Source organism: Trachurus trachurus (assembly GCF_905171665.1).
Source record: "Trachurus trachurus genome assembly, chromosome: 4".
Classification (NCBI taxonomy): Eukaryota; Metazoa; Chordata; class Actinopteri; order Carangiformes; family Carangidae; genus Trachurus; species Trachurus trachurus.
In genome coordinates this window covers 25,691,607-25,705,013 of record NC_139898.1, presented here as the reverse complement: position 1 = coordinate 25,705,013, position 13,407 = coordinate 25,691,607, and the positions used below count along the sequence as shown (strand labels likewise).

At 41.9% G+C, this 13,407-nt stretch overlaps 1 protein-coding gene across 5 annotated transcripts in view; it reads right to left on the bottom strand.

Moving 5' to 3' along the window:
- Positions 1-13,407, bottom strand: part of dock7 (dedicator of cytokinesis 7) — a 45,353-nt gene that overhangs the window by 3,276 nt on the left and 28,670 nt on the right. For 3 of the 5 annotated variants that reach the window (XM_083970874.1, XM_083970876.1, XM_083970877.1), the window contains 20 exons: positions 13,192-13,332; positions 12,579-12,692; positions 12,145-12,312; positions 11,878-12,017; positions 11,312-11,481; positions 10,548-10,726; positions 10,240-10,422; positions 9,012-9,147; positions 8,517-8,613; positions 6,548-6,644; positions 6,244-6,378; positions 5,996-6,148; positions 5,321-5,479; positions 5,054-5,154; positions 4,733-4,925; positions 4,447-4,590; positions 3,974-4,105; positions 2,917-2,931; positions 394-519; positions 99-188 (listed from right to left, as the gene is read on the bottom strand). In XM_083970874.1, coding sequence (XP_083827000.1) covers positions 99-188; positions 394-519; positions 2,917-2,931; positions 3,974-4,105; positions 4,447-4,590; positions 4,733-4,925; positions 5,054-5,154; positions 5,321-5,479; positions 5,996-6,148; positions 6,244-6,378; positions 6,548-6,644; positions 8,517-8,613; positions 9,012-9,147; positions 10,240-10,422; positions 10,548-10,726; positions 11,312-11,481; positions 11,878-12,017; positions 12,145-12,312; positions 12,579-12,692; positions 13,192-13,332 — 2,673 coding nt within the window. Of the gene's footprint in view, positions 1-98; positions 189-393; positions 529-2,916; positions 2,932-3,973; positions 4,106-4,446; positions 4,591-4,732; positions 4,926-5,053; positions 5,155-5,320; positions 5,480-5,995; positions 6,149-6,243; positions 6,379-6,547; positions 6,645-8,516; positions 8,614-9,011; positions 9,172-10,239; positions 10,423-10,547; positions 10,727-11,311; positions 11,482-11,877; positions 12,018-12,144; positions 12,313-12,578; positions 12,693-13,191; positions 13,333-13,407 lie in introns of all 5 variants that reach the window. The other 2 variants (XM_083970878.1, XM_083970875.1) reach the window with 2 other exon arrangements.

Sequence of the window (13,407 nt, the reverse complement as noted above, 5' to 3'; positions counted from 1 at the left end):
GCTCTGCTGGATATTCAGACCCGCAGCTCCACTAAAATCACCATCATCACCATCAGCAGTTGTTTATCCAACGATATGAAACGATGCCTCACACCGACCTTATTTGGGTCCAACTTGCACTTGTCCACTGGGTTGGAGTCTTTGATGACTTCCACCTGGTCCTCTCCAAATCGCTCCCCATAGAAACCCTGAGAAGAATGTAGCACAGAGCCTCATTAAGTGGTGTGACTGAGTCAAGATAGTTCCTTTGAAAGCCAGTGGGTTTTATATGTTATTATTATTTGAGTTACAAAAATATTAAAACATTTACTTGGGTCTTGGGAAACATTATACATAACTCACAACTGTTAACCACATAATACATGAATTATAATATCAATTTGCGCTATTTACCTCAAGCCTGTGAGAGATTTCTGCCAGCTTGGTGATGGCCGGCTCTTTGTACACAAACTCTTGCTCGTCTAAGTCGCCAAACTTTGAACCATAAATTCCGACTCTGAAGTACGTACCAAACATCCTCTTCCCATCCTGCGTATAGAGAAAAACAAATGTTAGTGCTGGAATGGGAAAGGGATTACATCAATAAACACAGGTTTACTTTGAGCAAAAACTTAAAGGAAGTACCAAGAGACATCGTCCAAATTAGATTCCTGCCAGTGAAAACCACTTTGCAACTAAATGATGGTGTTATTTGTTTTATACCCATCCAAAAATAACCCTTCAGCTCACTGTAAAGCACACGGGGGTGAAGAAAGAGAGAGAAGGCTGTGACAGAACAGACTGAGAGCTAAAGGAGCATCAGTTTCAGAATCGCAAAACAAACTGTAAACATAGCTACCACAGATAGATAAGACCTTCGTAATAGCACTTTCATTTGATACTAGCGTGTAGAGGCCTATCTATGGAAGCCAGTGTGAGATGGAGAGCAGCCAAGAGGAGCTCATCCAGACTGCAGTCAATAGTCTCACAGCAAGAACCAGACATGACACAATTTGCACCAACTGTAAAAGCTCCATTTTTTTTTCACAAGCTTGTACTACAGCTGTTCCACCTGTTAACCCGTGGAGAACAGAGGCAGGTGCAGGGTTTCACCTCAGATCATCAGGCAAAGACAACCAGCAACGAATGACACAGAACAACAGCCTGATTAAAATCACTCTTTCACCGGCCTGCAGCATATTTGCATGACACTGATAAAAAGTTATAAATACTCCTGAACGGGCGTATTGTTCAATAACCTGAACTCTGACATCATGGTTTTGCCCAGTTTGTGTTTACATATATTTGCAAAAACATGGCCAAGAGCACAGTTGAATGTCAGAGAGAAGGTTTCTAAAGGCTGTAGGATGGCATCCATAAGCCAAAGAAAGATGAAAAAGAAAACACTGAGAGAAGAGTCTCTGCAGAACAAAAATGTCCATAACTTCAAACTGATGCCTTGTCAACCATCCTGTGAGTTTTGTTCTGCACAGACATCGGTTTAGAGAGAAAATCCAGAGAGAGGCGCCACAATACAGTAAATACTTATCGTCATGAGGTACAGCAGGTATGACACAGGTGTGTGTGTGTGTGTGTAATCAAGTATGTAGGTGTGTGTGTATGGCATGAGAAATTGGGAAGCTGTGGACATTTTAAGTGACTGGCATCTGACTTATAAAAAATAATTTGATAAACCTTCATTGTTCAGGAAAATATATTAAAAAGAGAAAATCACTCATAGTGCTGATTAAAATGAAATTTAAATAGTAAATTAAGAAGCCCTGAAAACTAAGGAACTTACCACAAGACACAATTAAGTAAAGTGGGAAGGAAGGGTCGGCAACCAGGGAAATCAAAAAGGAGAAAACAGAACAAATTTTAATCAGGATTGGGTTCCTCCAGAGAATCTCAAACACAACACTAACACACAACAGCAAAAATATCTCCATTGATTTTGAGAAAGAACATAAACTCATTGTGGAGGATCCGGACCATGCAAAGGCAGACAGTTACCAAGAAACACAAAGACAAAGTGAGAAAGTAAAGACCCACAACCTTCAGAAACACACCATGCACTCGATGCATTTCCAAGAGGAACAACAGAGTGCTCTGTCCAACTCATGCAACAAAACATGAAACTAAGGGGTTAATAAAGAACAGAATGGATGAAAAAAGAAAAAAAAATCAGGGGTCGATTTAGTTTGAACCATTAAAAGAAAGGGCAAGAGTACGAACTAATCAAAATCAAAAGGGATAAATCAAGTAATCCTGCGATTACTGTGAGATCAACCCTCTTGGGGAAAAAAACACGACTGCCTTCGGGAATTTGGTTCTAGCTTTCGACCCAATGAAAGTTTACAGCACCTTGTGTTTTCAAAGGCTTGTTTTAATTGTGTGTGGAAAGAATGACCCATGGCTAGATACCCTTCACGTAGCAACAGTGCACTGAAATCGAGCCCTGTGGTGGAGGATGAGATGAGATGGAGATGTGACAGCAGGCGGTGCCGGTGTGTGTCCTGACTGACACACCAGCGGACAGGAAACAGAAGATGAGGATGGCGAAAAAGTTGCGGATTGTGCAGGTGATGCATTCACTGAGACTGTTGTCATTAGTGTCACACACTGTGGCTCCCATGCACAGCCTGCCAACAACTGTCGCATTAAAAAACACAAGCTCCTCTTGCTCAGGAAGAGGAAGGACAGAGGAAAACAGTGAGGGTGTTGCTGTACAAACAGCAAGTGTCCCCAGCAGGGGGGGGAGGGGCAGACAGTTGACATTGTCCGCAGGTGTTAATGGATTGAATGTATGTAACAAAGCAAAGAGAGGATGCCCACGGCTAGCAAATAAAAAGATGAGAGTAAATAAAAGTAAAAATACAGAAAAAAAAAGATAAAACAACGTGAGCAGGGCCAAGCAGGAACCGTTAAGCCACCTACCTCCCAGCCAGTACTCTGTGTGACAAAGAGAATACAGGACATGTGAACGACAACACACACTCTCCCTCACTCACACACACACACACAATGTGGCACTGCACGCGCACACACGATGTTACAGCAAGGAGAGTGGACTGTTTAATAAAATACATCCAGGTTACTGTGTCGAGCTGGAGAACAGAGCAACTGACGTCAAAACTAAATCTGATGGATGTCATTTTCACTGGATGAATCAATAACATCTGTTTGTTTGCTGTTGACAGCTGTTGGTCTGCACACCAGACGACTGTAACCTTGCCCACGCTGTGACTTGACTTTATTCTTTATTTAGTCACACAACTGGCCTTTAAGATCAAATAAATCCAACTGGAGTCTCTTCCCACGTCTCATGCATCCTTAGTTTCGTACTTCAAAACTATAGTAAAGCATGCAAGGTATCAAAAATATAAATCAATATATAAATACACAGGAGTTAAATTGACAAATAATAAAACCATGCAAAGCTGTGTCTGTGTAAACACTGGTGTGAAGGGGACATTGATAGATATCCAGGATATTTCCTGTGTGGTGATGTTAGCATGTTACTTCTGTCAAGTATTGTGAGGCTCTGCAGATGTGCAGCTTTTCTTCTTGAACTCCTTTGTGTAACTTGACCTTGCTCTGGTCTCATTTGACTCATGTAAATCCCTACTGGAAGGAATTTAACACACTGCGTCATAAATGTGAAGTGGAAGGAGTGATGTGCCTGATAAAAGTGAAGCTGTGCAGAGTACTGTGTGAGTGGGGTTTTGATACTGACTGAAATTCAGTTATCCTTGTGTCTTTTTCACTACACTGCTCTAACTGGATTTACACAAGAACAAAGGGGAAATAATAATTTGTGACCTTATGTAACCGAGTGTGATCTTTTTATAGCAGGAGACTGGGAGTGGAAATAAAACATCCAATTTGGGTCACGCTGAGATAAAAATACTTCTCTCCTTTGCTTCTTATTTAACATCCAGCAGCAACTTTGCATCTCAACCTACTATGTGTTTGTGTGTGTGTGTGTTTTTACCTGGTGAACTATTTTCCCAAAGGCTTCCTGTAGTTTACCATGAATGGTGGCCAGCTTCTTCGCATCCCTGTTGGCTTCATGGATGGGGATCAGTACCTTGTATACTTCATTTACTGCCTCATACATGCCGGCCTGGAGGAGAGGAGGAGACATGTCGGTACAGTGCAGTAAGTGAGCCGAAATACAGTACCTGCCAATTATATTGACCTACATAAATACATTTGAACAGCTGAATATGTAAAATTGAAATCTTACTTCAGCTTTTGTATTGTTTATTCTCATTTCTGTATTAAACTCTGGATAAGAGGATTTGGGATGAATAAATATTTGTTAAATTATAGTACCTATCTGAATGTTTATTCTCATTTTATAAAACGAAAAAGGTTCCACAAGCTCCAAAATCCCTGACTTTGATTAAGACATCCAATCATCTATCATCTAATGAATCATTATATTCCTTCTCTACTTCTTACCATAGAGAAAGAGGCAGCAGCCTGCTCCAAGAGTCCCACGAGACCGACCTCTGTAAAGTATTTGCCGGAGCAAATGCCCTCTTCATCTGGTGACACCACGTCATCAGAGACTGCAGATTCCTCCAGAACATTGGAGGAAATGTTCTGTGTGCAAACAAACACGCACAAATACAAAAATCTATAAGCACAGACCTGAGCAGACAGGATATCTTTGACCAAGATGTAGATTATTTCAGAGGACAGGCACACTTGTAGGTACAAACACTGACACTGGCACTGTTCTTACCTGGAACGTGACACAGCCCACAGGAAGATACTTGCGATCCTCCAACATGCTCAAGTATTCTGCAACCAGAGCAGCGCTGTGCACCAGACACTGAGCAGCCTCGGCGTGGTTATTCCTCTCCGAGTGTTTTCCGGCCATGTTCTGAAGCCACGTCAGTCGCAGGTCTGGAGACGTCTGGTAACCTTTTGCAATCCTGGATGCAGAGACACAGACAGAGCACACAAGTTAGAGAAAATATTATATAACAAGATTCGGATGACTGCAGGAACATGTCAGCAATCAAAGGGGTTTATTTAAGTTCAAGTGAATTCTGTACTGTACCTGTACATGAGATCTATCAACATCTCAGGATCTTCCTGGTGCTCCTTCATCTTCACTGTGTCCGAGAGAATCATGTGCAGATTGAACACAAGATCCTGGACCTGGAAGAAAAAAAGATCAGAAACCTTGTTACATGGCTGATCACCCAAATATTCCATCTGTTAAAGGTGTAGACGGGTACAGAAATAAAAATGACTTATTCAGAGATAAGCTAAAGTCTTCTAACAGTGTGTGGATGTTCATCAAACTCAATGGATAAAGCCGTACCTGGTCTGGGAATGTGGTCTCCCTCAGCTCCAAGTCCTCCTCTGCATACGTCAGGATGGTCTTCAGGGAGCGACGCAGGAACTCCTCGTTGAAATTCTGAGACGTTCCCACCAGCGAGGACAGAGACATGGTCACCTGCATCTTCACTCTTGCAAAGTTCTGAAAGAGTGACCAGAAAGAGAAGAGGGGGCTGAGTAAAGTATATTCTGTCAGGGCTGCTGACGTGTCTTCCCTGTAGCCAGCTAACGAAGCACTGTGCACGGCAGCACATATTCCTTCTCTCTTATAACCTATTTTCAAAAGGTCTGTGTGTGAAAAATCTGACGGTAATGGAACAAAGGAAATGATGCATGCACAAGTAATTGTGTCTAAATTGGATGGCTGATTACAGTGTTTGGTCTTGCGCTAAACTGGATGGAGTAAAGTGAAAGAAAAATAGTAATAAACCAATACAAGACAATAGCTGGGAACAGGCCGACCAACAGTAGGTGTTTTTGGACAATCTGTTCTCTGAGTAAGAAGTGGCTGCAAAGCACATGGCTCAACAAGGCTTCTTAATATGTGCCGTTGAATTAGAGCTCTAGACTTTTAATGCTCACCAATGATGCACCGTAATAGCACTTTCAAAGCTACTCCATATTTTAGATTGCAAACATTCAGTTTTGCAGTACTCACGTTGCCAATCTCAAAGTTTTGCCTCATGAGGAGGTAGAGGGAAGCGCTGGCGTGAGCCCTGATGGTACTTATGCTGCTGCTGCAGCTCCTCAGTAGCCGCAAACACAGGTCGGCACACTGCTCCGTCTCCTCCTCGAACAGCAGCTCGGGAAACTAGAAGAAGCACAGACAAGTTATTATGAAGTCCTGTAAAAAAAAATACAAATAAAAAACTGTGAAAACTGTGAAATGAAGCCCAGTGTTCTGACCTTAGACACCAGTGCCCTCTGTGTGGCAAAACAGTGCTGGAGGTAGAGGGCGCTCTGGTTGCAGGCCATGCTGTGGAGCAGCACCTTCAGCACACCACCCAAGATACTCTCCTTGGATTCTGTCACTGATACAGTCTGGAGGAGGAGGGACACATAAACAGCTGTTACAAGCACAAGTCTTGGTTTATGTATGCTGAAGTGTGATATTACACAACTACAACAAAGATATCAATATTTATGACTCTGCTATTGCATGATTGTATTTGTATGGGTGAAATGTAGAAAGTCTTGTTGGCTTACGTACCTGTACAATGATCTCCAGAGTATCAAGAATAATTAAGTTGGCCTCTGTGGCAAGGTTACCATCAATAAGTGCTTCATGCTCCAACTCCGCTCTGGTCCTACAATAAAAAAGCAGAAGACACCGTCACAAATTGATTAACACTTCCCAAATTGCGATGTCGATGATTTATCCTTGAATGATGGATGAGCTTCCAGACAGTCACCAAATTCAAGCCATTGCTCCAAATCACCAACAATGCAATAGTTTTTGTGTTTGGTGAGAACCTGAGGAGAACCTCAACCAGTCCTCTAATTTCCTTACAGGTTAATGAATGATATTACACAACAGCACACAATTATTCCAGATGTTTGGCAATGCAAAAATCCACTGTTATCCCGCAACCTTTATGGCACTGACCACAATGTTTTAAAATGATCCACAGCAAAAAATCATGCTGATCCAGATGGACAAAGTCGGCCTAATATAACTAACTTCTCTGACCAGCAGGTTGAGAAATAAAGATTTCAGGTCAAATAGCTAAACTAAGGTCTATAAATAGAAAGAGAGGGTTAGGTGCTGTTTATCTGTTCAGGGGTTCAAAAGTCTGACAGCAAGTGTACATGTTATGAAATATCCATGTTTGACATATGAAACTATGTCAGGACTGGGTTTTAGTTGTAATGTTTCTCATTTGATATTATTCAAAATGACAAACAAAGTCTATGACAAACAACAGCTATGGCTAAAAACACTTCTTTGCTCAGCAGAAAACCCAGAGGGACACACGCGTCAAGAACCCAAAACAAGAAGCACACTGGTTAAAAAGCCAAAAGAGACCCACTGCAACCACTACCAACCCTGACACAGACATTGTTACCAGGACAGAGGAACTGACTGGGTGAGGAGGGGGGGGGGGGGTTTAAGGGTCAGAACCGGGGTCAGAGGCTCTCTGTTGGAGCATTTATATGCATGTATGAACTTAGACAGTTAAAATGGAGAAAAATGTATTTATAATATAGCTGCATCAGTGGCGAGAGAGCATTATTGCGGTTGATCCAAATACAAAATTAAGTATAAAGTAAAGCTGAGATCATCAGAAGAAAATTCAATACACTAATACATTTTTTTTTTTTTTCCACTTCAACTGTCTAATTTCCTACATGAATAAGAATACTCCATAGATGAGGAACTACAGCAGGGGAGGGGTTGGAAGGAGCACACAGCAAATGTGGACCATACAATACCTGACAGATCTGTGACTCCTACATAAACACACAGCAACACGAGAGAACAAATGGAAGTTAACAGAAAACAAAGGCTGGAGCTGAATTTACAAAAGAACAGAAAAGAAAAGAAAAGAAAAGAAAAGAAAACACACTAGTAACAGGTTTGATTCTGTCCCTATGTAAATCCAGCAAAACATAAAGAATACCGTAATAATGAACAACGAATGGGGTTTAGCACAGTTTGTGATGGCATGCTATGTGTTAAATGATGGACTTACATGGAGATACATTCAGGGACTTAAAGGAGGGTCATTTTTCACACATGAACATAAAACATAATGTCGGGGGAGCCTACAAAGGAGCAGTGTCAGTGCCTGACCCACAAGCCTGATGAAGCCCACAGGGCGAAACGCGTTGCTGCGGTTTTAACAAATAAATTAATTGAATGTACCCCATTGAGTGCGGTGGAACCTTCTTTTCTTTTTTCATAAAACATAATGTGTTTCTGTATCTTCGAAGTGACTTTTTTCAGGTAAAGAATAGAAAATAATGTGACATGTGAATCTGGAGAGTCCACTTATGAACTGATGAATCGTGGACTACACCACCTATTACATGCACACTCAAAAACATCTGTGTTTTAAACAAAAACCCAGAAAACACCATCAGGTGAATAATCAGCTCAGGTCTCATTGAGAATCTTTCTCAGTTACATAAAATAAGAATTAGGAAAGTGAATATCTGTGTTTTAAAAAAGAGCGTACTTGTCCATCTTTTCACTGTTTTGTCTCCAGTGGGTCATGTCCTTCCTCCACCGAAGGTTCTCCTGACTGCCGAAAGCGCTGCCAGATGGACTCCGCTCTGAATGTTGGAGGAACAATTATTTACTTTTTTAATGGTGGTGAAAGAGGTTACACGTACACATGTGACAGACTTTATGCACGTGAGTTGTGTGTGTGCGGAGAGTGAAACGCAGGATAAAGTGAATCATTGTGTGATAAGCCTGTGCATATTCTCATTTGTCCAGGTCATAGTATCTCAAAGGAGGTTAAATCGAAAGCAACTGGACTTAGTTATTTGTCTGGGAAGACGTTTCACTTCTCATCCAAGAGGCTTCATCAGTTCATGTACGCATCTGACCAGTCCCAGCCTGGTCAGATGCGTACATGAACTGATAACTAAGTCCAGTTGCTTTCGATTTAACCTCCTTTGTGAATCATTGTGTCTACTTCTGCGCATGTCTGAGTGTGAGTCCTCACCTAGCTGTCCGCGGCTGCGTCGCACCATCTCCTGCCTGGCGCCGATGCTGCCCAGTATGGCCTCCTCCAGCTTGGCCTTCATGTCTTTGGACTTCTTAAAGGTCAGGCTGTTCATGCGTTCGAACGCCTTCTTCCCCTGCATGGTGAAGACAACATGGGCCTTGTATGCAATGAGGCAGAGGATGAGTGGACAAACAGAGAAGACACACACACAAACACAAACACAGCAGGGAAGTTATTTGCAGCACAGCACCAGCAAGCAAAAGCAAGTTAGTAGCATAAGAGCAATTGTGCAAGCATGAGAAAGCAAAGAGCAAAAACACACAGCATAGCAGAAAGAGCTAAGACTACCAATTACGTAACGGATTAACAATGATTATAGCAGAGAGAGCAGTGTGCTTACTTTATTATTTTATCACACACTCAGTAGCCAAAGCACATTACGCTCAGAACAGGTTACATTCTATATGCAGGAGGACAGTACACAACAAACCAAAACAACATCACAAAATGTGTTGTATAGATTTTGGTTGATAAGTAGTGGAGCTGATATACACATATGAAAGTCCACTGCAAGTCATTTGGATATGTCTGAAATAAGCCACCTTTTGGTTCATTACATATTAACTTTTGCTTCCCCCTGTGTTGAAATATACTGTATATTGATCTATATGTATTGGGAAAAAAAAGATGAATGTGTCAGTATGTAGAAATCCACTATGTTTCTTTCATATGTTATTTTATCAGGCCAAGGGATCCCCTATTCCAGTGGTTCTCAACCTTTTTTGGCTCGTGACCTCATTTTGACATCACAAATTTCTAGCGACCCCGTGATCATGTGCAGTCACGTGATCACGGGGTCGCTAGAAATTTGGGATGCCATCAATCAAGATGCGCCAGCTCAGATATTTTTATATGCTGCATTTTATTTGAACTCGATTTATATTCGAGAAAGTGAAAATAGAGAATACAGTTGTTTAAGATTGTGTGTGGTGTATTTAATCATAATTTTAAAAAGAATAATTAAAAAATATATTTTTATCAGTAATTTTTTTTGTCAAATGCTAGACATTTCAGGCAACCCCATTTGAATTCCCGACCCAAAGGTTGAAAAACACTGCCCTATTCCTTAGAATACTAAACAATGAAGTACACTCAAGAAGTGGGCAAACTCTGCACTGGAGATCCCATGTTGTTAGTTACTGAATGTATTCACTGTTGATATTACCTTGTACTCAAAGCAGGAGACACAGAGGTAGAGAAGATCCAGCAGGCGGTTCAGCTGGGACACCGACAGGTCTGTGAACCACTTCTGTAGCACCAGCTCGTCTGCGTTTTTCAGCACCCACAGAAGACAGATGAGCAGACTACGACTCGACTCCGCCGAGAAGCTTCCGTGCTGACGACTCGCCTGAACAGATGGACCGGGAGGAGTCAGGAGGGAGGAGATGGAGTTTAGATTTGATAAACAACACCTGACTTGGATAAAAAAAAAAAAGGTGATATGAGGAATGTTGTGATGGACGGAGATTTTACCTGCGAGTTGAGCAAGAAGCTGCTTGGTCGGGACATTGGGGAGGCAGTGGAGGTGCCTGCTATTGCCATGGCAACAGTCTGACTGATCAAGCTATTGCCCTCTCCCTCTGCCTCTTCTCCACTGTTGCCCACCGCTGCCCCCTGTGGACAGCCAGGCCGACCCCACTGGTTATGCGACTCTACAGTGACATAAAGGAGCGAAAAAGAAAATGAATCTTCCTAAATCGATCCAACATATTTACATATGTTCTCCACATGAACTCTCCGTACCCTATGGAGAATGAGAGGGTACTATATTCAAGCAAGTTGAGCAGGAACTTTCCTTTAAAAGCTGATTTTATTGAGAGCATACTTGATAAAATGGCATTGACTAACAGGATCTAACTGCTAATATCAATTCATGGATTCAAATCAAGGTTAGGAGAGAAAAAGACAAGGATGAACTTATGTTACTGATCAGCTTGTACATTGTGGTAGGGTGCAACATCCTTTGCAGGTCAAATGATAACCTTTCAGTTGAAAAATGATATAATATTCAAGGACACAATGTTCCTTCACGGCAGCAGTTGTTTGAATAGCTCAGAGCTTTACGCATCGGCATCAGGCCACATCTCACCACAGTAGAGAAACCTCAGTCAAGCTGCTGATCGGTTCACAGTGCTACATGCGCCTCAGTCTCAATGAATGGATAGTAGGAAGGAAATAGTTCAATGTCAAGACTATTTTTCACAGCAATGTTCAAATTATTGCTGCTAATCTTTTACCTGTGAAGTCATGGAGCTGTGGTAGCGTTTCCATGACGATGCCAATTAGAGGCAGGTACAGCATGGCGACCCGGGCCTTGACTTCAGGATCTGCGTAGCGCGGGTCAGAGTCGTGGCTGGACAGGAGGTTATGAACAACACTCACCACCTTCTTATGGAGGCCGAACATCCTGTGGTGAAACATAGAAAAATAAATAATGTAAGAAAGAAAAATAAAGGTCAAAATAGATCGGGGTGTTTAATTACAAGTATGAAAAGAAAAGCGTAGAGGTGAAAGAGACCATAATTCACTCCCTTGCTTGTTCTGCATGTATGCACTTGTTTACAAGTAACTATGCATACAGGCTTATCTCTCACCAACAGATACAGAGGCTCTAAAGTGAAAATATCACTTTCCTTTCTCTAAAGACAGTTTATACAGAAACAATTAAACCCATTTATTACCATGTGTTCCATTACTGTTCCTTTATCACTGATAGTCAGGAAAGCCATAACTCTGAACATATAACTCAACTTCAACTTCTCCTCCTCAGATGTTTGTATAGTGTGCATCCACAGCTACTCACCCCTCATTGTCTGGGTCCAGTATTACAGACAGTTCAGACAGTACCAGTCCAGCCAGAAAGTGCTGCTCTCTGAAGGGCACGGACAGCTCAAACATGTTGGCGATCTTTTGATCCTGGACATGTGTGGAGAACCCAGAGCTCTGTGGTGAGGAAGAGAGAAACATCCAGACAGGACACCATTCATATTTTAATATCAAATTTACATCTCATGTTAAAGACCTTATGACAAGACAATGAACAATCTCCCTCCGCTTCTTTTCGTCTAACCTGTGAAGTCGCTGAAGACACAGACGGGGAGGGCGAGGCGGGCGGTGTGAGCAGACTGCAGGGCAGGTTGAGGGTGACGTAGTGTTCATGGCTACAAACGATTCTCAAGAAATCAAGCCTCAAAGACTCCAGGGTTGAGTTCTGCAGAGCGTAAAGTTTTGTGGACACCTGGAGAGAGAAACCGAGAATGCATCATGAGTAAAAAAATTGTACATGCTGTGAAAATAACCAAAAGTTTTGAAATGATACAAATCAGTCCTTCATTTATTTTTGGAAGGAAACCTTAAATTAAAAAGCCACGTTCACAGCACCAGAACAAAGACAGACAGGCAGCTGCTTTGAATAAACTAAACTTAAGCAACTACATCTACTTTCTCTTCTCTTACAATTATCCTAGAACAGTGTATCATTAAAAACAATGTTTCATATTGTACCTGTTTCCAGTAAGCCCTGATCAGGGTAAAGACAAAGCCTCGGTCCATGACTGACAGCAAGTCATTGAGAAAGAAGGCCAGACTTGTGTTCAGTCTCTCCACAAGTTCCAGGTCCTGATTTGATGAGAAGAGTGTGTTAGGAAAAAAAAACTTCCGCAGTTAGTGAACATGATTTCTGCCTTTTTTACGTTAAAGAAAGTCAAAGAAACTAAATTGACAAATGATCCCCCGTGGTGTTATAAAAGCCAGGCAAGTGCAATCAGATTTATTTCATTGTAGAAAAGACTTCAGGGGCATCATTTAGCTCAGTTGGTAGAGGTTGAGGCTATAGTCCTCGCTGCCGCCGGCCCTGTATCGAATCCCAACTCAGGCGGCCCTTTGCTGCTTGTCATTTCCCCGCTTTCTCTGCCTCCCCATTTCCTGTCTCTCTTGACTACACTATCAATTAAAGGCAAAAAGCCCAAAATATACTTTAAAAAAAGAAAAGAATTTCCCAGATTCCCAGAATTTCCTGCGTTTTCACTTAGTGTCTAAAATGTAATGATATTAAACAAAGCGTAGGCCCATTAGGAACCCTCTGATACCTGGAATATTTGATTAGACCATCTCTTACCTTCTGGAAGCGAGAGACAATGTCACCAGCGATGGTGCTGACCAGGGCTGTAATGTCATCCATGAAGCGTTCTGGGAATCTGTTCTTTCTGGGCGACTCCAAGCGTTCAGCAAAGTACAGGTGGTGGATGATGCTTTTCACCTGTAGTCAAGGTGGGAAACAAGACAAAATATTGTATTTAACAGAAAACAGGCCTTCCTGTGATGAATGATGATG